At 41.5% G+C, this 23,741-nt stretch overlaps 2 protein-coding genes across 2 annotated transcripts; one reads left to right on the plus strand and one right to left on the minus strand.

Annotated features, from left to right (window-relative positions):
- Positions 1–4,489: 4,489 nt before the first annotated feature.
- evpla (envoplakin a) lies at positions 4,490–20,932 on the plus strand. The gene is made up of 22 exons (XM_084377142.1): positions 4,490–4,625; positions 9,953–10,052; positions 10,145–10,299; positions 10,581–10,704; positions 10,897–11,028; positions 11,163–11,204; positions 11,614–11,775; positions 11,891–11,998; positions 12,115–12,210; positions 12,372–12,482; positions 12,649–12,795; positions 12,912–13,066; positions 13,190–13,287; positions 13,408–13,571; positions 14,452–14,621; positions 14,915–15,053; positions 15,145–15,338; positions 15,959–16,109; positions 16,340–16,423; positions 16,673–16,780; positions 16,877–16,969; positions 17,116–20,932. The coding sequence occupies exons 1-22, from the start codon at positions 4,561–4,563 to the stop codon at positions 20,503–20,505; spliced, it is 5,988 nt and encodes a 1,995-aa protein (XP_084233268.1). The 5' UTR covers positions 4,490–4,560; the 3' UTR covers positions 20,506–20,932.
- A 700-nt stretch (positions 20,933–21,632) lies between these two features.
- On the minus strand, positions 21,633–23,682 carry ten1 (TEN1 subunit of CST complex). Its single transcript, XM_084377173.1, has 3 exons — positions 23,495–23,682; positions 22,740–22,897; positions 21,633–22,353 (listed from the first exon to the last, which is right to left on the minus strand). The coding sequence occupies exons 1-3, from the start codon at positions 23,581–23,583 to the stop codon at positions 22,202–22,204; spliced, it is 399 nt and encodes a 132-aa protein (XP_084233299.1). The 5' UTR covers positions 23,584–23,682; the 3' UTR covers positions 21,633–22,201.
- Between the last annotated feature and the right edge of the window lie 59 nt (positions 23,683–23,741).

Here is a 23,741-nt window from a genome sequence, read left to right on the forward strand (position 1 = left end):
CACTGTTTTCTTGACATTCTTGTGGAAAAATAGACATTAAAGGAGATGTTCGGGTTCATAATTTAATTTTGTCCAGTGCTGCAGCACCTCTCCAATTGGTCAGCTCACGCATGCCTGACCCAGCACCGCAACAACACAGCAGCTGTGCTAAATCAATTCTTCGGTGCTAAACTAGCCGTGTAGCATTGATTATACAAATGTGTGTCCGTTAGAAATATTAAAAAATTAAACTTCACTTGTTTTACAAAGCATAAGGTGAAATTCTGATGGAATTCAAAAGGTGTGTGTGTTTCACCTCCGTCTGAGGTATGGGTGTGTTTGTAGGAGTGCGCAGGATGCCTCAGCAGGGTGTGGAGGTCTTTACGTTTACTTTGCGTTACGCAGGAAGATCAAAGTCACAAGTATGTTTAATTAAAAGTATTTACCCCCTCTCTCACACACACACACACACACACACACACACACACAACATCTCTACCTGTTGTGTAATCAGCTGTCATCACTGCCATCTCCATACATTCCTCTGTCTCTGCTCTGCCTGGATGGCCTGAAGATATTTGTGCCTTGATGAGGCGGAGATAAATGCTTATCTGATCACAGATCAGACACTGTGCCACCAAGAGTCTGCTCAGTGTTTTTATATCACCGTAAATCAGTTTATTTCTCCCTTTAATTTCCTGTTGTGAGATGAAAAGAAGAAAGACATGGAAGTGAATCTTTTCGCAGATGGCGAACAAAAATCATATTTACTTGTTGACGAGCAGATTGTACAGTACAGGAGAGATATGGAAAAAGTCCAAGGTACAGTATAAGCATCAAAGCTTTGTAAACCAGACAGCCATGCTTTGTCTGCTGTGTGTAGTTAAGTGAAAGAGACCGACACACCCTCACAGTGTTTCTACCTTTGTTGGTTCCTCTCAGTTAAACTGGAGTTATGAGGCATGCAGATTATTCCCTGCAATTTTTGTTTCTCTGCCAACCATTTGAAAGTAACTTGAGGATGCTATGATCCCTTTAAAATAACAGTCAGGTTTGACGCCGCTGGCCTTGCAACTGATCAGAGTTCAGCCTTACAGCTACATTTTCAGTTGTTTATGTATCTGTGACTACGTTAAATGCTGTTGTGCTTAACACAGAACACAAGCCTTGTTATATTTATCTTTAATAAACATCTTAAATTCCATGCCGTCAAAGTTATAAATCCCCGTATCATGACAACACTACTATGGATGGCAATGTCAGTCCACCATTGGGTCTAGGGATAGGCAAGACAAGTTTATTTGTATCGCACAATTCAGACACAAGGCAACTCAAAGTGCTTTACAGGCACATAAAAATTACAGTAAAAGCATTTAAAATACATTAAAACAAAACATTAAAACAAGTTAAGAAATAGGAAAGTAGGCTAAAATAGAAAATAGAATAGGTTTCTTACACCAGCTTCCTTAGGGATAGATTAATTGGTTTGCTGTAAGCATTCATCTTCTCATTCCTGCGACCTGTCTTTGTTCTATGTCATTACAACACTTCCTTAAATAAATAATATGTTTATATATTATAGAATAAATAGACCTACGTCCAAACACAATCACAATCAGTAGTGACACTGTTTCTCATGCCAGCCTGCTGGGCACTGGGCTCTGCTGGACTTCTGTGTTTTGCTGGAAGCCGGTTGTTAGTTTATGTTAACTGACTCCTTTTCTACACCAAACTTCAGTGAGTGAGAGTCGGACAGAGACAGGGAGAGGAGAAACAAATATTTAAACAAAATTCAGACGCCCTGGAGAGAAGAATTCCTGTTTCTTATGTGACGTTTTATAGGAACAATTGTATGTCAATCTCAGGGGTCACATCGTATCAATCACCATTATGAGGCACAGGGCAGTACAGACTCTCTAAAGAGCACAGGCAGTTAATGAATGAATGTAAAGTGATACTTTATGTCATAGATTTACACTAGGGGACGGATTATTCTGCGTTTTTCTGGGAATTAAAAGTAAAATGAACATTATTTGGCTTACAACTGCTGTTGCATTTTACATTTTTTACAGGAAATAGTCCTTGAGTCTCAGATTTAAGGGGGGTGCAACCTCAGAACCCCTCTTTGGTTTTTCGTTATCATCCCTATTGCAGAGTCTCAAGGTTTGCAAGAATGCCACGGGCTTGTATAGGCAACAGAGAGAGACAGAGAGGGTCTCATTTGTCACATCATATTACAATCCGTTTACATATGGCCCATTAAAAAGTAAATAAAACATGTAAATTGCCACAATTGTTCTCTTAGAGCCCCTTTAAGATTGAACATGAATCTAAGACTACTCAAGTGTCTTTCATTTTGACTGTCAGCCCTCTTCACCCTGACACCTCACGTGTTAACTCTCAGGCAGATCAGATGAACAAACAGAGACACACAGTGTATACAGTCAACACTGGAAAAGTGTCTCTCAACCTGTGGGCCAGCGAGGAAGTTGATTGCATAATACCATCGTTTTAGAGGCACATGTCATGATGTTGAGGATTAAAGACGACTCCAGACATGGCAAAGTCCCATGTGCGGCTTCTACAGGCATGCAAGTCATTCAGGATCAGGGCGTCTCTCTGCAGCACATCAACAATAGGAAAACCATGGCGAGGAATGCAGCTGGGCTGCTTTCTTTGCAGCACAGAGGGGAACAGCACAGAGAGCACACATTTTTGATTCGTCCAGTCATTCAGTCTCTCTCTGTGGGTGGGTCCACCTGTCTGGAAAAACAGATACTCTCTCTGTTTGTAGGAAATACATGTAGTCGATGTAATCTCAATCAGACCCAAACCCAATTACATGTCAAAGTAAGACAAGCAACATCTCAAAGCAGGATTGTTATCAGAAGGGGGACCCTGGGACAAAACCTAATCAGATGGGGCTCTGGGGTCTTAATTTGTGTCAGTTTAAGTCTCCTATAGTTGTGAAAGGGTTTGAGAGCCACTGAACTAGAGGGAGGATACTCTACACCTTGCTGTTAAAATCAAGGATCCCATTCTCATCACTTAGATTTATTTGAGTTAAATTGCTCCATTAGCCTTCAAAAGTCTGTGAAAGAGGTTTTGAGTACAGTCAGAGTCCAACAGGAGGGAATGTGAGAATATATGGGTGTCAACACAAAATCCATCAGATGTTCCTTAAAGCTATTTTATAAGCCAAACATAACAGGGCAAAATTATTGTACAAATACCATAATTATTGTACATCTGGCATCAATGTTGAAAGCACTTGAATTTTTATGTTTTGCAAGAACTGACATTGAAATTCTTTTGATATCCTTTTTTTAATTCAATGTAAATATTAGAGCCCGGCTGATATGCCAGTTTGGGGCTGATGCCAATACTGTAACAATATTAGAAACATTCTGAAATCAATGTATCAGCCAATATACACACATTGTTTGCCTTGATCCCTCATTGTTATCAAACAATTGCGACAAATACATGTAACGTAGGCAGGATATGTTACAGTTTAACAATAAATATTCATTGCCTATGACATTATTGAACTGACACAGTAAACTTTACTGGAAATGTAATAATTATAAATTCACCCAAGCATCTTTTTCTGCAATGTGTTCTTCAAAATCAAAATGTTTTCATATCGGACAGCATATATACCGATATCAATACATCTGTCGTCACCCAATATCGGTCCACAGATATATCAGTCAGGCTCTGGTAAATAGGCTAAGTTCTGCTGCCTGCATGTGTGTCCGCCACAGTTTTCAGTGTTCCCACCTTCGATCCTCTCTCTATTTAATTGTCTGTGAGCCACTCGAAAGCCTGCTAGTTCTCATTATAGAAATTATTTGTGTCCTTGTCTCAAACTATGCCATGTTGGGTAAAAAAAAAAAAAACCTGTGTGGTCATGCTTAAAAACAACCCTGACAGTTTATGCTGCAGGGGATCTTTCATTTACAGAAAGGGAAGGAAAAGAGTCTGTGATTTAAATTGTTTTTCAGACATTTTATCAGACAGCAACATTAAAGAGGTGACAGGAAACAAGGAGAGAAATAGATACATCCAAAAAAGTTACCCATAAACCCTTTTATTGACCAGATGTCACTCATTGCTTTCTAATGTGACATCTCCCACCTTCAGTCAGTGCTGTTTTCCTCTTCTTGCATGCCATTCATATGAATAAAAAGTGTTTTGTTGTCTCTACCCCCTGCAGGAATTCATTGTGCCTCCAGCCCCATGAATAATGCATCCCTGGTGATTAAAGGGCCCTTGAGAGAGATCTGAGAGTGTGTCAGGGCCCAGATGAAAAGGAAGGGCAGGGAAGGAGAGTGCAGGAAACAGGTCGGTCCGGTCCTCCTCTGCTTAGGTGGATGTCTGGGAGGTGACACACCTGTTAACCTGTCTGGGAGGGGCTGTCACTGTGCTGACGTGAGAGTGTGCCAGTGAGAGTGTGTTTGAGAGGAGCCAAAGGCAGAGGAGAGACAGAGTGGGAGCCACACAGTGAGGAAGACGGAGACGAAGAAGGAGTAAAAGAGCAAGCGAGTGAGAGACTTTTGTGGGATCTCTGGACCCACCATGACCTCCAAGATGTTTAAGAAAAAGGACACTAACACGATGAAGGTCTCGGGCAAGATCAGCAAGTGAGTTTTCTCCCAGTGGATTTCATGAATGTGACGCATGTATGATTGTATCTCGGTCATGTTCCCCCTCCTCCTGTTCTTCCCCGCCAGAGAAGTGTGTCATGTTTCCTGTGCATGCCGTTGTCCTCTTTCTCTCCGAGTGTTGTGGTTCGCCTCCTGTTACATTGCGGCTGTGTTTAGGGTTAATGAAAGTTTGCTTTCAAGATTTCCACAGCATGTTGGAGTTAATCCTCAGGGATGGTGAAATCTTATGGAGAAGTTAACACGGCCCTGAGGCCAGGTTTACTTTGTAAACACGAGTGTGCTTCAACACAGCAGGTGAAAATGTGTCTGTGACGACAGGGGAAAGAAACAAATTGTATCAGATCTTTCTAATCTGCTTCTCAGGCACTCAAACCCCCTAAAAATGTGATTTTATGGACCAGTTTTCCTCAAATCTGACCCAAGATTTAGACTTTTGACAATTGTTGCAGATGATCAAATTTCAGTGAGGAAAAAATGAATGTGAGTGATGATTTGAGTGTCAGAAGATAATCAGACAGCTGTCATTAATCCATGTCTTTCTCAGGTTTGGCTGTCGTTTAAAATGTAGAAAAATGTATCACTGATAACGTACAGGTTTCAAAATAGTACTTCAATATGGCAGGTGGAGGTGGAAGGCTGCTTGCAACCTGGTTAAAGAAGAAAAAAAAGCTTAATTTCATGTGTAACACGACATGTTCTTTTCCACGCAATAAGTATAAGGAGACGTAGACAGTGAGGAGCCAAGTGATAATTTCACTGATAAACTGGTAAATGGGGACGATTGTCTGACCGCTCTCTGTCCTCTAATTATCTAATTTTTGGGGAGTTTTGAGGGCAGGTTGCACTTTATTCAATTTAATTGGCATTATTGCTTTAAATATAGTAAAAACACACAGTGTTTATGTGACAGGACCACCTGGACGTCAGGTAGAATCTGGAGACACATTCAGCAGCCAAACAAAGTGGTGACCTGGTGGTGGTGGTGGTGGTGGTGGTTTCACTGTGCCCCTGGTCTGTTGAGGTGTGATGAGGGCTGGGCAGTCTGTTCTGCTCAGCTGGTTTCTTTCTCTCATGTGGGCGTTGGTCCCCAACTGTACTTTATGGAGTGAAACAAAGGACACGCTGCTCTGATCAGGCCGTTAAGACATTCCCATCACCAATTAAATCAACCAAGACAGCATAAAGTAGAGCTGCAACTAATGATTATCATATATTTTTAATCATTAAGTCATGCAAGCTGAAGTTTGATGTTTTTTTGTCTTGTCATATTAACCATACATCGTCCTTTTTTATGTCCTTTGAAGCGATAGAAAACAGAGAAAGGAAGCAAATCTTCACATTTGAGAACCGGAACCAGAAATATTTCACATTCTCACATGATAATCTATTGATTGATTAATTTGTTATCTATCAACAAATAGATTAATCAGCTTATGAACATAAACCAAAGTAAACTGACCAGTTTGTTGGTTTTTAAAGATTCATTAAAATCAAAATGAAATGCACAGGTTAAGTGCCAAACATACTGCAGTCACGTATGTTTGCGTGTGTGAGCATGTGGGTGTGTTGGGTGTGTGTATGAGGGTGGATGTCGTGATGCCCCATAAGCACTGATGTCTGACCACAGGGCGGCCATCTTGTTCTGCTGGTTTGAGCTGTCATTTACATCGCAGCTCACATCAGTGGTGACTCACTGATTTGATAATAATGACTGTCAGCGTTCAAGGTCACTTTCTTTGTCCTCTCAGTGGATCTTTATAGGACAGAAAGGAGCAACATTTAAAGTTAAAGTAGACGATACCAGAGAAAGATAGCTGATTACTGAGTCTGATTCTCAGGTCGTCAAATACTGATGCTTAGGGTCGGTCTGTGGTGGCTGCTACTTCAGCTTTAAACTTGCATATTTACATTAAATTAACGGACTGAGAGGGGTCACACATGGTGCTGAACATGCTGAACACAGCTGCAGCTCAGTGATGGAGGAAGTATCAGGATCCTCACTTAAGTAAAAGTGCTAATACTGCACTGTTAAAATACTCAATACAAGTAAAAGGCCTGCACTGAGAGTGTAACTCCCAAAGTAAAATTATAATCAGGAATCAATCAATTCATTTTCAGCTGTACTGTATAACTTGGCTTGTTTAATTTATGTAGTTTTTTAAAACACTATTTTTTTTTTTACAAACTCTGCACACGTTGGTGTGTAGAAATCCTATTTTGTAAATCAACTGGTAACAAAAGCTGTCAGATGAATGTAGTGAAGTAAAACGTATGTCATGGAGCAGAAGTAGAAAGTGGCATCAGGGGAAAAGACTCAAGCAAACTTTCTACTACTACTTTACTTTTAACCTCCTTTCACTCCAAAATTCAACACAGTTTCAGACAAACTGTGAGCTGGGAGGAAATCTGAGCGCTAGGACCAAATCAGGGAGTGCTTACAATGAACAAAAAAATGCAGACAAGCCCTACGAAATTATGCAGGTTTTCCAGTTATCCTACTTTCAAAGTCAAATCAGCCACAGCAATCCTGACAATCCTGCCACGGTCATCATACATGAAAGAAACTAAAGCGTTAAGTCTTTTTTGACTCATTCTGCTCTTTATTTATATTCCAACAGTACATTCTCTGCATTTTAACACACTAAACACAAAAATGACACACACCAAAGAAGCTGCAGTCGTCTTTTAGGGGCTGAACTAAACAAAGCTTTACTGTATTCATAGAAAGCATGCAGTGCACTTCGTCTACAACACTTGACAGCAGGAGCTGGTTATCTCACAAACATCTCATACACTCCTGTCATTCACTCTGCCGCCTGCACCAGAGGAAACAGATACTGAGGATCAGAGATTTGTGTGGCTGTCACCTGCCATTCAGCTCCATCATCATCAGTAATGAAGAAATGTGTTTGACAGCCCAGATGAAGGACAGAGACAAACCTACATCAGTTATTCAACTCATGTCCTCAACAACCTCCCATCAGATACATTAGATAGTAGATGTAAGATGTCTTGAAATTAGATCAGCCTCATGTCAAAATGATTATACCTCAGTTTTGCTCAATACATTTGAAAAAGGTATCAACCTTCAATTCGATGCCCAGTTATAATCTACTCTATTTCTTGAAAAAAACAAACAAACAACAACAAAAAAAACATGTCACACTTTGGCACTGGTAGTCCTGGACTTATTTTCACAATGTTATAATAAGTATAATAAGTAAAAGTGGGGCGCTCCAGTGGCTGTACAGTGGCTGTGTCCTCACATGCATGTTATCCCCCTTCTCTCTCACCCTGTTTCTTCTCACTCTTCAGCTGTATTACAAATAAAGAAGCCATGAAAAGGCCAAAATAAATAAATGCATATGTAAGTAAGTAAAAGTAAAAAGTCCATCATTAAAAGTTATAAAAGACAAAGCCTTTTACAAAGGTAAAAGCCTGTAGATTACTGCATCATTAATCAATGCTCTGCTCACACCAGTGTACCCAAAGGTCATACTTGAGTAAAAGTAATGATATCGTGTTAAAATATTTCTTTGGTACAAGTGAAAGTCACCCATACAAGTAGTTCTTAAGTCTTAAAGTATCTTAAATATATTTAATATACTTAAGTATCAAAAGTACAAGTAAAGCAAAATATGTACTGTCTTTTAACCCGACCGCTGATAAATTAACATAGATTCATTTAAAAACGTGCTGCTTTGGCGTTGATGCAGCATGTAATCTGCAAAGTAACAAGTAAGTGAAAATTAAATAAATGTAGTGAGTAAAAAGTCCAGTAATTGCCTTTAAAATGAAGTGGAGTGAGGTAACACAAAGTAATCAAGTTACTTTCCTTCATCACTGTGATACTTGGATTACTTTACTGACGACATTTCCTAACAGGCAATTAGTGACTGCATCAGTATACATTGTTAAAGTAACCCTCCCAACTGTCTCACAGTTGTGGGTCCATATATTTTCGTGTGTGTGTGTGTGTGTGTGTGTGTGTGTGTGTGTGTGTGTGTGTGTGTGTGCGTGTGAGCTTGAGCAGCACATACCTGTCTCATGCACAGGGAGCAGGAATAAGGAGGCCATTGTGAGAGCGGCTGCAGAACCAGATCAGCTGGCAGCTCAGTGAGTCAGTGCCGGACGACACCTGTGCTGCATTCCTCTGTTGCTCCATCATTAAAGAGCTGCATGAAACTGTTAGCCTGTCGTCCTCCTACAAGAAAACCAGCAGATGTCACTCATAATGGATGATCCATCATGAGTGACAACTGCTGGTTTTCTTTCCGGGGAGACTTGTTCTCTGTGGTAGCTTTGGTATGTCTGTCAATTAACCAGCGAGGTCCTCGATGGTTCGTCAGCATTCTTTGGTTTGGTGGTACACCTCAGAAGTATTGAATGAGGTATTTTCAGGTTGTAAAATCAGCACTAAAGCATAAACTCTCTGTGAGAAGAGCATGTGAAGTGCCTTGTTGCATTTTGAATGATTTACGACGTGTCAGTTGGGAGATTTTTGTGGATTTTTGCTGTTTGAGTGTACAAAAAAGAAAGGACTGTGGCTTCCCTCTCCCAACAATGGGGTGCAAAAGGCAGAGAGTGCTCTCTTGATGCCCCTTTGGTAGACAAAACATGTTGAAGTGCCGTCTCTTCATCTTTCTGAGCGCTGGTGTCCCACCACATAAAGTTGGTGCCTGTTTAATCTTTTCAAGTCCGCCACTGACTCATTCAACGTACCAGCGACAGGTGTACCAGACCAGGAGACTTTATTCAGTTTTATGGGTGTAGTTCATCTCTAAATGCAGGCCTGGTTTTGTCTGTCTGAGGAATCACTTTAGTGGCAACGACAGTGTTACACAACGACAGTGTTGCACAACGACAGTGACTGAGGGAGTGACAGTCACAGCCTCTGTGGTATGGTTAGCATGTAGGTGAAGGTGCTGTCCCTAAACCGTCCAGGCATTGCATGATTTGTCAGGTTGTGTTTGATCTTGATAACAGGCATCAGTCAGATAACATAAAAGAGTGAAAAGAAGAACAAGAAATCTGTGTCAGTGCAGACTTTTAACAGTGGAGATGATCTTTAAATGTGTTCATCCTAAACTTGGTTCTCTAACAACATGTCTGGGCTCTTCTGTTCATGGACAAAGCTGCTGAAGGTGTGAAGTTTGTGCAGAAATATAAACACCAATGTTCCTTCCTTCTGTTCTTGAGACCATATGAGAAATAAAAAGGTCCAGCTTGTAGGCTTTAGTTGCATCTAGCGGTGAGGGTACGTTCTTGTGGATTAACCTGTGACTACTCTCCTCACCCTGCAGGAACCAGGCCAGCAGCTTGGCTACGCTGATCTCCCAGATGCAAACTGATGCCGACACAGTGGAGAAAGACATCCTCTGGTCTGAGGAGCGGCTGGCTGTGGTGAGAACGCAAAATGCACTAACGATACTTCACATTTATTGGCAACCCCCCTCTAAAGAGAACTCATACTAAGTGTTGTCTGCTTCCACCAGGATGCTGAAAATGAGAAGAAAGACCTGCCCTTCCAGCATCAGGATGCGATATCAGACAAGCTGGGCGAGGCTGAGGCCCTGCTGAAGAACCTTTTCCTGGACGTCGACAAAGCCAAGAAGCTCAAACACCCACAGGCCAAAGAAATAGAGAGCGAGTGAGTTGTTAGTGCGTCAAATTGTAAAAATAACACATTCAGTATTTACAAACAGCATTTGGAAGAAGTTTTTATTAAATAGTAACTGCTAGCTTTAAATAAAAATGGCATGAAATGAATTGTTGTTGTCAACAGAAGCAGAATGAAATACTTACTTCTCAATTTCTTGGTTACATTATTTAGTCTGCTTGATTATTTCAGCATGTATTGCACACTTCAGGTCTCCATAAATCCTGAGTTGTCTGTTTCTTTGCGTCTCTTCTGCCCTCTGGTGACTCCAGTGTCATCCACCTCCATGATCGCTGGTTGAAAGACTGCGCCTTCTACCGAGAGGTCTACGATCAGATCGATGACGTGTCGATGATGCCCAGAATCGACTGGGGGCCTGTTTTAAATGAAAAGCAAGTGAGTATGATAGCACCGTCTGAACAAATGACCTGTTGCCTCCCTACAAACATACCGTGCAGGTTTTCAATCAGTAAATCATGCTCTCACTGCCCGAGGTGAAAACACTGCTGATTACAGAGTGCCTCAGCCTGCCAGGTGCTTATTTTGTCTTTACATACCATCACCTGTTTTCTCCTTGTGTGATGACAGAAAGCGGTGAACACGGAGGAATATGGCCCGACCATGGCCGACCTGGAGAAGCAGATCGCTGCTCACAACATCCTGCACAAAGAGATTGAGTCCTACAACCCTCAGCTCTGTGTCAGCTCTGCAGGCAGCAAGGTGAATGACCATGTTTACATGCAAACACAATCACATGACGCAGCACTCTGTAATCAAGCAGCAGCTGATCCAAACTGTTAGCGTCCTCTTTGCTCTTAATAAATACAATTTCTATCTGCTATCTTGTCTTTTAGGAGAATTACACAGCCATGAAGAAACAGTACAACAATCTACTGGTGAGTTCATCTTTGAGTCTTATAATGAAAAGGCTTGACTCTACTGGGAAACCTTCGGGACTTGTCTCATCACTTAGCAACAACAAGTTACAACATAATTAATATCCACTCTTTGACCTTTATTGGTTAACTGTCATGTGATACAACCCCGATTCCCAAAAAGTTGGGATGCTGTGTGAAACATTGATAAAACACATCAAACTGTACTCACTCATAGAGACCAGAGACCTAAATATGCCTGATCGCATTGTAGTAAATAAAGTTTGCAAATAACAAAACAAACTTTTCAAAAGTTAAATTTAAAAAAATAAAGAAGCTGAAAATTGTCAAAATGCTATTTGATTTTGTCATGTCAAGTGTTTTCAGAACTTCTCAGGTTTTAATTAAGTTTTCTTTTCTCTCTCCTCAGGACAACTCCAAATGGCGCCGCCACTACCTGAACACCCTGTACGAATACATGCACAGCTCCAAGAAGGAAAGGTCCTTCCTGGGGGATGAACAAGATAAGATCATAAAGCAGGACTGGAGTGACCGCATAGTGGACCCACCTGATGTCCGCAGGCAGTATGAGGTGAGACAGTGAAGGATAGCACTCCTGGCAACTAAATGTGTCCTAAAAAATGACATGGCAAGTTATTGGATGACCAAATACATGAATAACGTCACTTTGATTTGATCTCAATCAGAACTTTAAGAACAACAGCCTGCTGTCCCACGAGAGCGAGGTGAACAAACTCCAGGAGGAAGGAGACAGGCTTATTGAGATGAAGCACCCAGCCAGCGCCACAATACAGGTACCTGTCATCACAGACAGACAGGCTGTAGAGGACAACATCTTTAACTTTAACGTCAGGAGTTTGAATGCCATTTAAATCCAGGTCGACTCTTAACGTTACATCACATTTTCTAGGCTAAGAGAGATTCTGTTCGAGACGAATGGCAGAAATTCCTCAATCTGTGCATTTGTCAAGAGACGCACCTGGACAATGTGGAGGAATACAAAAAGGTAAATATGGCACAGCATGCGCCACAATTTGTCATTATCGCAATCTGCTTTTGAGTCTGAATATGTATGAGCACATGTGCATTTTGTCTCGCTGTCATGCACTGAATACACATCCCTGTTGGCTGAATTTTTTACCAGTATGTTTTTGTGCCATTTTCCAGTACCAAATGGACTCTGACCAGCTGTCAGAGACACTGTCCAAACTCAACAACAACCTGGACCCAAAGTCCGTCAGCAAGAAGAGCAACTCAGAGATGCTGCTGCAGCTGGAGGTACTTTTAGAGTCACTGTTAGAGACAATGAGGGGGGGAATGAATAAGTGGAGAAAAAGAGAAGGATAATAGGAGAAAGAGGGAAAAGAGAGGTGGAAGAGGGGATGCTAAGATTGAAAAGATGTTTTTCTAAGATGCCTGTTTTCCTCTGTGTGTTTCCCACCAGGCGGAGGAGAAGGCTGTGCAGAACAGCGAACAGATGCTGACAGACCTGAGAAAACGCAGCACCACCATCGCTCCTCTGAAGCTACGACGCACCAACCCCAACAGACCCATCACAGTGGAGTCCCTGTGTGACTGGGAGACAGATAAGGTGGAGCTTCTTGAAGAAAAGACAGAGAGTGACGAATACCTACAGCTAAGATGTGTCACTTCAGTCTTGTCTAAACCTTTGGGGCATATGTTTTTTTATTTATCATTGTCATCCAGGATTCTCTGGCAAGAGGGGAGAAGCTCACCCTGAAGTCTAACTCAGACAGGGAGAGATGGGAGGTTATCTCTGCCGACGGGAAAACAAAAACCTTCCCAGGAGTTTGCTTCCAGATCCCTCCACCTGATCCAGAGGCCATCGACAAAGTGGATCTGTAAGTAATGCAAAGCTGTGTTGCTGTGCAGCTACAACAAACAAACAATGCACGAGTATGTCAGTAACACTGTCCCTTGTTCTACCTCACTCCCTCTTTCTGTCCATGTTCTCAATTCACCAGGCTGGGTGGTGAACTGGCAGACATCAAGAAGAGAAGAGCTGCTCTGGCAGAGTCGCTGAAGAATCACAAGCAGGACGTCGCCAGGCCCCAACAATCAGGTCATTGTCTTTAAATAAAATCATAATCGTGATATTTACGACCAGTTGCACAAATTCATGCTTATGCCCAGGCTACAATCAGATCAGTCAGTCAATAAACGTTCCTGTTTCCACATTCAGTCCCAGTGTCCACTGATCCCAAAGTGGCCGCCCTGGCTCAGCAGCTGGACAAGCTGGACGATGACCTGGCCAGTGCAGAGGAGAGCATGCTGAGCCGCCTTCGAGCCCCGCTGAGCCGCGACAACCCAGCCGGAGATCTGGCCAAGAGGCTGAAGGAGCAAGAGGTGAGAGTTAAAAACAGACTGGATCTCTATACAGTCGTTCCTGTTAGCACATTTCTGCAGTGATTCTTCAGTCAGTTGTTCAGATTTAGAGGATGTGTGTCATTTTGTATTGTGCATCATAACATACTGGTTGCTTGTTATGATACATACATAGTTATGGAGAAGAAATTCAAATGCATAATTTTCAATATATTGACAGACACACCAATTATTTCCATATATATTACTGTATATTTTCCAAAAATATATGATCTAATAATATTTGTAAATACATACTGTATCACTAATCACCAATGTATTATCAAAATGCACATTCATTATATTTTGTAATATATTCTTGAGGCAAGATGAAAATATATTGGCATGAATTTTCAAATTTGTGTAAACCCCTTCTTTATATTGATTGTATTTTTGATATATTACTGTACATTACATGTTTTCAGTGTATGTCAATATATGCTTGTTCCTACCAATTCTGCTGAATTGTTTATGGTTTTACCTAACCTCAAGCACAAACACTGCTTCTCACACACACAGAAACTTTAGCTATCAGCTCTTGAATTGTCGAGACAAAACAAAATGAAGGCAAAACTAGATTTTATCAGAAGTGAAGAATAACATAAAACCTGTGGGTTGATGAGATTTCTCATGAGTCTAGGCATCATTTCAAACTGTAAAATGTTCATTAATATAAAACAAGACAGATCAACAGATACACTTCATGAAGATACTGTGGCAAAGCTTTTGACACATTTAGCCATGAGGTGCCATTTATTCAGTGTTTACGGTTTCAACCCTACATGATCTGCTGTCTGATATTTGATACAATCCTACAGCATATTAGTGCGAGTATCTAAAGTATCTGCACTTGTCTTTACAGCAAGCTGCCAACGCTCTGAAGGCTCTGGAGCAGCAGAAGCAGGCAGCTCAGGCTGATCTGCAGCCCCTGCTGTCCAACGACCCCACCTCCACTGCACTGCCGCTCAAACTGAGTGCTGCCAATAACAAGCATGACGGTATTGCAGGACTCGCTGACCTCTACACCAAGAAGTAAGAGTAGTCTTTGTTTGGGAAGTTGCTTATATGCAGGTGGTTATCCCTGTTTTACGTACTCTTCCATCATATTATGACTGGAAAAAAGATGACTGTTCTGTTGAGTACAATGTTAATTAAAAAAAATTGTGTCAGATGCGTTGGGAAAAAGAGTACTTAAAAAACAGGTAGGAACTCCCATTTCAGCCACATTTTTACATAGGCGTACTGTTAAACTTTCTGTCTTTGTTGAGCTCTACTACTGAGATAACAAATGTCAGTACACTTATCATTTTATATATATTTTCCAGAGCGCAAGCATCTCTTGACTTGGAGAGCCAGATTAAGAAGGTGGATGGACTTGTCTCTGGTTTTGAGAAAAAGCTGAGTGAAGATGGTCCAATCCCTGACCAGCCAAATGCAATCAAAACCCGCACTGAAGACATTCAGGTGAGTAAATCTGCATTTTCACATTCTTTTAAAATCTTACCTCAACCACAGACAGGTTTTAAGTAGCTGTATATTCCTTTTCTGTAATCAGGACCAGCGAAAGGCTGTGGCAGGGGCCCAGGACGACATGAAGAAGCTGAGTCAGGATCTGGAGACCACAGAGCAGCTGTGCAGCTCTCTGCAGCAGGGCTACCAGGAGTTCTGCCCGGACATCATGCGCCAGAGTACGGAGGTCAAGCAGCTGCAGAACCGCTACGCAAATGTAGGCAACCAGCTGAATGAGAGGTGAGAATCAGTCTGGTCAAATCGTTTCAGCCACGAAGTAAAGGTTTTACTCACGCGGATTAATTAGTTCAGTTTGGGTCATTTAATTGAAGATAAGACTGATTACAAGGAGACACAAGATAAATCTGAGGCTTCACAAACCAATTAAAATGATAGAAAAGAAGGAGAAAACATTTGATCTTTGATTTTTGCTGTTGATTAATAAAATGTTTTCAATGAAACAACAAGGAAAGGGAAAATCACCCATCTGTACTGCTCACAGCTCATGGTCATATGCAACCTGTGATGAGTTTTAATGCACTACATAACTTTACAACTATGCAGGGCCTCGAACATACTTTACATAATTAGATCTGCGTTTTCGTTTGCCATGCTGTAATCAACTACAAAGGCAATTCATGTTTCAGTTAAAATGTTGCTGATCCTTATTTTGTCGAATCTACATTGAAATTACATATACAGCACACAAAAGTCAAGCAAAGGTTTCAGCTAATTATCCCTCAGGTACAAAACCCAAAACCTGAGCTAATCACCAGCTCTTTGAATTTAAAGGCACCATAATGCAGAGCTTGTACAAAGTTAATTGTTTAATTTTCTGTCATATTGTTGAATTCTCTCAGAGAAAACCTCTTACAAGAAGCTGCAAGCAAGAACCAGGAGTTCCAGAGCACAAGCAAATCCCTGAGCTCCTTCCTGGACAACCTGCCGACAAACCAGATAAACCCCAGTGATGATCTGTCTCAGGTCACAGCTAAGCGGACCTCCCAAGAGGTGTGAGACTGTCTCCTGATCATAAAGTAGTGTCATGTGAATCATAGCGCTTTATCTTTTTTCCCTCAACAACCAAATCGTCAGCTACTCTCTTAATCTCTATGTCTGTCGGTGATTTATTAATACATATGCTTTGCTCTATGTAAATTTGTTAAAAATATGATATTATTAAATCACAGATGATATTAATAACTCATACTGATGAACATCTCTTAATCTTTTCACCACAGAGAGTGGTGGAAGACCTGGAGAGGAAGGGAGACGACATGGACAGAGTGGTTGATCTGTCCCAAGATCTGCAGAATCTTTTCAATGTAAGACTCAAATCGATTATAATATTAAATATTAAATATTAGCAAGAGAGTGTGTTGGTGATTCTAGGCATTATATAAAAGTAATGAAATAAATCTCCAATGGTTTAATCAGATATTACATAATGTTTAATGTTACCTAATCTACTGTTTTTCAATTCACAATATCCTTTGCAAATAGTCCACAAATGGGAACACAACCATACTTACTCATAAATGACTTTAATAGCCAAATTCTTCACATCTGTGCAGGAATACGATACCAGCGTTGACAAATACAACAGTACACTTGAGGATGCTGGAGCCACTGTTCCAGAGAAACCTCGCGTGCTCACAATGGCTGATGCTGTTCAGAAAGAGGTAACACTCCTACATTGTTAACACAATATAAATGTGTTACATTTATTTTAAAGATCAAAGTGGCTGATGTTTTGCCATGTCTCTTGTTTATTACAGGAAAAGGGTCTGGTCAAACGTTTCGCTGAAGCAACAGCTGAGAACAACCAACGCCAAAAACAAATGGATTTGGCTAAGAGTCTCATTTTACAAGTAAGAAAACAGGTCTTGGATAAAAAAAGTTTTCTATCCTTTCGATGACCTCTTCAGTATAAAATGTGTTCTCCATAAAGCTAACTAATGCTCATGTCACAAAACAAACTTATTGCCATTCAATCCATTTGCTTTTCCTGCTGTAGAATGAAGAGAAAGTCCAGATGGTGGAACAGCAACAAGTGCAGCAACAGAGCCAACAGAGGAGTTCTTTGGAGTTAAACAGTCTGTTGAAAGAGTTAGACGAAGAGAAGGAGAGGACAACTCACGCTGAGACAGACGTGAGAACCTTTAAAGACAGGTTTATGTCCCTGAAGAGTCGCAAAGGAGTGGAACGCATTGAGGAGAAAGAAGTACTGCACTACTTCCGCGATCCAAAACTGGAAAGGGATTTGGCTGACCTGGAGAACAAACTGCATGAAGAGTGCCTGAGGCGTAACACCATCCAGTCTGAGGTTGAGTTGTGTAACAGTAAAATCACCAGCTTGGAGGACACCCGCAAGAACACTCCACCCAAGCAGATCATCAGAGAGGTGACAGAGTTTGAGAAAGATCCTCAACTGGACATAGAGGCTGCTAAGTTAAGAGATGAAATAGCAAAGATGACAGACGAAATTAGAGTGAGAGACGGCGAGCAGATACAGATGAAGACAGAAGTCACGATTCTCCAGCAGAAGAAACCACCCGTCAAAGAGAGAGTGGTTAAGAAGGAAGTGTTGAAAGTGGAACAGGACCCAGAGATGGTGAAAGCAGTGCGAACGTTTGAGACGGAAATTTCTGATGAGAACAACAAGATAAAGTGTCTCAACGATGAAATCTTCCAGACGAGAAGCCAAATTAATGCACTTGAGAGACTTATCCCTAACATCATGCCTAAGATCATCACAAAGGAAGTGAAAAAGATTGAACAAGACCCTGAACTCATCACTGAATCTAAGAAGATCCGAACAGACATTGAGGGAGAAAGAATTGAAAACAACTCTTTGTCCAGGGAGTTGACGGACCTCCATAGCCGCTACCGAGAAGTTCAATCCTGGAGGCCGAAAGTTGAGGTGAAGGAAATCATTAATGAGAACTACAGGGTAGACCCGAACACAGAGGTGGAGATAATGCGGCTCAGGAAAGACATACAAGATTCCAGCAGGCACCGCTCTGATCTAGAGAGGGAGATCACCCATGTCACATCTGAGGTGAATATCCTTCGTAATGAGAAGCCCAAAGTGGAAATGAAGGAAGTTCTCCAAGAGGTGGTTAAGGAGGAAAGAAGCCCTGAAAATGAGAGAGAGATTCAGAGGCTAAATGATCAGGTGAACCAATTACACTCCGCCTACAGCTCCCTCCAGGACAATGTGGGACGACTCAGGACAGAGAGAGATGAATGGAAGGCTGAAAAGTCCAAGATAGAGACCAAACTCGTCACCAGAGAGGTCATCAAGTATGAACCTGATCCTCTGTTGGAGAAAGAAGCTGATCGCTTGAGAAGAGATGTGCGGGAGGAGGCACAGACGCGACGCACCATTGAAGAGATGGTGTTTGATCTGCAAAACAAATACATCCTATTGGAGCGGCAGAAGCCTGAGGAGAAAGTGGTTGTGCAAGAAGTTGTGCGTTTACAGAAGGACCCAAGGCAGTTAATCGAGCATGAGAAGCTCGGCAGGAGCCTGGATGAAGAAGTAAAGATCCGACGTCAAACAGAGCTAGAGTTGCAGCAGCTAAGAACAAAGGTGGAAGATAAAGAGAGAATACTTAGAGAGAGTGATGAGCGGCAAAAAAGGATTCAAGCCGAGTCTGAACTAAGAGACATCCGACTGCGCATCAAACAGCTGGAAAATGCCCCACCTCCAGTTGAAGAAAGCATTGTTGTGGAGGAGGTCCTGAAGGTTGAAAGAGACCCAAAACTGGAGAGGTCAACAAACAACATTCGGTCAGATATGGACCAGCAAACCAGAGATATTTTGCGTCTGCAGAGAGAAATCCATGCCATCACTAAAAGGCTTGAGATCCTGCAGAGGGAGAAGTCTGTTGAGAAGACAGTGTACAAAGAGATTGTCCGTGTTGAGAAAGACCAAGCTGTTGAAGCAGAGAGGGATCGCCTGAGGGAGCAGGTGTCTCAGCAAAAATTTGCCAGACAGGACGTGGAAGATGAAATCCAACGAATCAATGATAAGATGAACCTTCTGATGAGCACCAAGTCCAGCTCTTCAAGAGAGGAGACTACCCTCACTTTGAACAGAGATGCCTTACAGAGGGAGAAGGATGACCTCACTCGAGAGCTCAGGACACTCGAAGCCAAGAAACACGACACCAGCCTGTCTTTCCAGCAGCAGAGCAGGCTGATCAGTGAGAAAACGCAGATGAACAGGCAGAAAAGCCTTAAATTGGAATCTGAGAACCAGCGTCTGGAGAGGGAGATCCTGGATGAAAAAGACACGATTCATTTGCGAGACAGCACCATCCGGGACCTTCTGGTGTCTCTGCAGAAAGAGGAGCAAGCAGAAACAAGAACCAAAGAGACCAATGTCTCCACAAAAATCACCATTCTGGATCCTGATACGGGCAAAGACATGTCTCCATATGATGCCTACGTGCAGGGCCTGATTGATCGTACACAGTACATTAATCTGCAGGAGCTGGAGTGTGACTGGGAGGAGATTACCTCCATGGGACCTGATGGGGAGACATCCGTACTGCAGGATCGCAAGAGTGGAAAGCAGTACGCCATCAAAGATGCCCTTGAGGAAGGCAGGCTGACAGAGTTGGAACTACAGAAGTACAAACAAGGCAAGCTTCCTATCTCTGAGTTTGCCTTGCTGGTTGCAGGTGAAAATAAGAAGCAACCCCAACCCAACTCAATCACCCCAAAGTCCACTAAACCAGTGAACTCAGCACGTGAGCGCTCTAAAGAAAACTTCCCAATTGCTGGAATAATGGATACAAACACTGACACCTGCTATACAATCCGCAGTGCTACCCTGCGTAAACTGGTCGACCCCACCACTGCCCAAAGACTTCTGGAGGCTCAGGCATCAACAGGTGGCATCATTGACATCGACAACAAACAGAGATACCCAGTTCACAAGGCAGCAAGCAGAGGCCTCATTGAAAATAGTCAACTCCAGAGGCTACTCAATGCACAAAAGGCCTTCTCTGGGGTTGAAGACCCCATGACCAAAGAGTGTTTGTCTGTGGGAGAAGCTGCTCAGAAAGGATGGATGCCAAAAGAAAATGCCACTCGCTACATGGAGGCACAGCACCTGACCGGAGGGCTGGTCGATCCCAAGACCGGCAACAGAGTACCCATCACAGATGCCTTTGGTTCCAAAATGATCGACAGCACAATGTTGAGGGAGCTGCAGGCTGAGTCAACCTACAAGAGGGATATTGTGGACCCAATCACAAAGGAGAAGATCAACTACAAACAAGCTCTGGATCGCTGTAAGATAGACCACCTGTCAGGCTTGCCAATGCTGCCTGCCTCCTCCAAAGATCCTGGTTACACTGCATCGTACAACCCTACAAGATATGCAAGATTCTAGATATGTTTACAACAAACTTGGAGATATCTGGTCTGTGGCGTGATATGGTATTGAAGAATGTACATTTGATTATGGGCAATCTGTATGAAATCCATACATTAATTACAGTGTACATTATGACTCAGGAAAAGTCTTCTACTGCAAAGTTGCTTGTCTATCAATTGCTGCTGAGTTGCCTTTGTTTACCAAACATGCGTGATGTGGGCAGTTGTTTTTCGATTTAATTTAAAAATATCAATGCAGTTTATCTTTGATATTATTGTGTTGTTTGGGATACTGGGACATGGTGCAATGGTATTTACCAAAATTGATTTGATTCTGTATTACTCATGGGCTATCCTTGACACTGTTCACTTTAAACCCAATCTTGTTTGATACTTTATGAAGAAACTAATATCAATAAATTTAAATTATAATGGATAAAGAGCATTTGATTTCAGTACTGTGTCTACTTCTAAATACAACACACAAGCAGGTACAATAGGCAGTTTTTTAACATTTACTTTCAAGAAAGTGATACCAGATTAGATCTTATTCTTAAGAACCCAGTTAATATCAAATGACAAATAATGGGCACTACTCCACTTAGTGTACATGAACATGGTAGTTGAAAATAAAACAGGTGATCATACGGTAGAGAAAGACAAAAAAAATTATACCTATAATTTTGCTTTTCTTTTCAGATAGGGGATACATTCACCTCTGTTGTCATCTTAAGATTGTTCAAAAGAGGGGAAGATTACACTTCACTTGACTTTCTCATCATTTTCAAACATATTAGGGATGCTGCAGTTGTTTTTATTATCATCCACCAGTCGGTCTAAAGAATGTCTGAAAATAATGTAAACATTTCCCTAAGTTAAGATAGACATCTTCACGTTATCTGTACTAACAGTTAACAGGCCAAAATCATGCTATCATAGAAAATAGAGAAAAGCAGCATATCTTCACATTTGAGAAGCTTTGATGAGAAAATAAATTAATTTCAGCATGAAAGCAGTAACAATATTTCATCAGCTATCAAAATTGTTCCTGGTAGATGGACAAATCGATTGACAGACGAAGACTTAAAGTTCTGGTCCACTTTGAGACCATGATGTGGGGTCACAAGCCAAAAAGTTAGGCCATTTAAAGTGAGTGGAATATTTCCACGGTTTGTTTTTTATTTATTTTTGCATGATCAATACATGACATATCAAATGTAATCATTTTAAAGGCCAATTTTTCAAGATATCAGATCACAAAGTTACACACATACATATATACAAGATATGAAACTCACTATATAAAAATGTCAGCATTGAAAAAATATTATTGTTTTCACCTTTTCACCTAGTTATCGGATGCCTCAACATGGAGGCATGGCTAAAAAAATAAATAAAAATAAAATACAATTCTATATTCATAATGTATCAAACCAAAACATCTGCTATTGGTTCTTCATTGACCACTCATGAAACCCTAATATCAATCCAGTAATCTGGGGCTTTATTAATCAAACATCAACCCCTGGACAGATGAAATGCAAGAAACCGGTATGGTCAGAGGTAGACAAATAGTCATGTAACAGTCTTCAAGTTCACTTGAGCACACACAACAGCACTCCAGTGCACCTCGACACACAGCCGAACCGGCAGCTCTTAGTTCTGACACTCAACGAGGTAACCTTGGGAAGCTTGATGAATAAAGACCCTGCTCAAGTTACATGTGCAGGTTGTGCAGCATCAGTCTGTTTGTGCTCCCTCCCCGTGAAGAAGCTCCTTTGCTCATTGATGGCTTTCTGAAGAAGGGCAATATTTACTCCATCAACACAGCTCAGCACACGGGCTTGGACCATCACCCCAACCTCTGTAAGACAAGAAAATACAATGAAGGGAGGTGATCGAGGCAAAGGGTCTTGGCTATGTTTAAATGAGCACAGTGGTCAAGGTTTAATCAGAGGCAAACAAACACTGTTTGTTTATTAAAACAAGTGAGTTGTGACTTCCAAGTTAAATTTCAACTTGTCCTTAAATCTGATAGATATACAGAAAAAACAAATGACACATCTGAGGACTAATATTAGGTCCACACAAAATGATTAACCAGATCATTTTATATATTTACATTGAATCATGTAAGAGTGAATTAGCCTTTATGAATTTCTTGTTTGAGCTAGTAATAATTAATAACTAATAACTCTGATACAATGCTCAACAATCTCCTGTCAAACAAATCAGAAAGTCTTTCCTTACCATCAGAATTTTCTATCTCACCCAGAACTATGTACTGGGCCCCAATTATAGGGTTAAAGGGCTCCACAAATAAGGTATGGACAACCACGTGGTGCTCCTTTGAAGCATGCTGAGCTGACAGCGTAGCCCTGGACTCCTCAGGCTGGTAGCAGGTAAGTCTGGAAAATTGAACGGGTTTAGTGTCCAAGTTAATTGGAGTACCCAAACTGGGAGTGTTGTTCTTATGTGGGTCAAAGATAATTTGTTACCTTGGTGGACAATAAAGTTATAATCTATTCTATAACAACAACAACAATAACAAAAAACAGCACTAATTATTTCAGAGATGAAATATAACTAGTTTCCTACCCATCTCTAATCTCCCCTTTATCTCCATTGTTTGAATCATCTGGCCCCTCAAGTGGTTGCCAGTTTGTGGTCTAGCTAACATTGCTGTAAGGACACTCCCACACAGAGTTAAAAGCCTGCAACTCCCCTCCAGTTAGTATAAGAACTGAAGAAGCCTCTTGGATAAGAGGTGAAACATCTTCAAGGAACCGAAACACGTCCAGTTGCCTACGATACAGCACTTAGAAAAACCACAAAGATAAACAAAACAATCATTTTGGATCCAACAAACATTTAGCCTACAAAGCTATGTCACCCCTATATCGCTCTGTTTGCAATCTCATATATTGCAGAAGTTGTCTTATATCAAGCAAATCACTTTCCCAGTCAGGACATCAACACTGATGCGGGTCACAAACAAAGCTCACCTGCCAAATGTTCTCACTGAGTCTCCTTCCTGCACTGCGCCAGAGTTTATTTCCCAGGGGAAACGATAAACTGCAGCTGCGGGAAGCATTGCGGTAAAATAATAAAGCGTAATGGACAAGAATAAAGTGTGACACCGCTGAATAATGTGAGTAATGTTTGTATGGAAGTGTTGAGGAAGACTGGGTACTTCCGGGTTTACGTCACGTGACGTATGAGCCCCCGCCCCTCCTGACCTCTCTGCGGCTG

This window comes from Pagrus pagrus, assembly GCF_965226575.1.
Source record: "Pagrus pagrus genome assembly, chromosome: 2".
NCBI classification, from domain to species: domain Eukaryota; kingdom Metazoa; phylum Chordata; class Actinopteri; order Spariformes; family Sparidae; genus Pagrus; species Pagrus pagrus.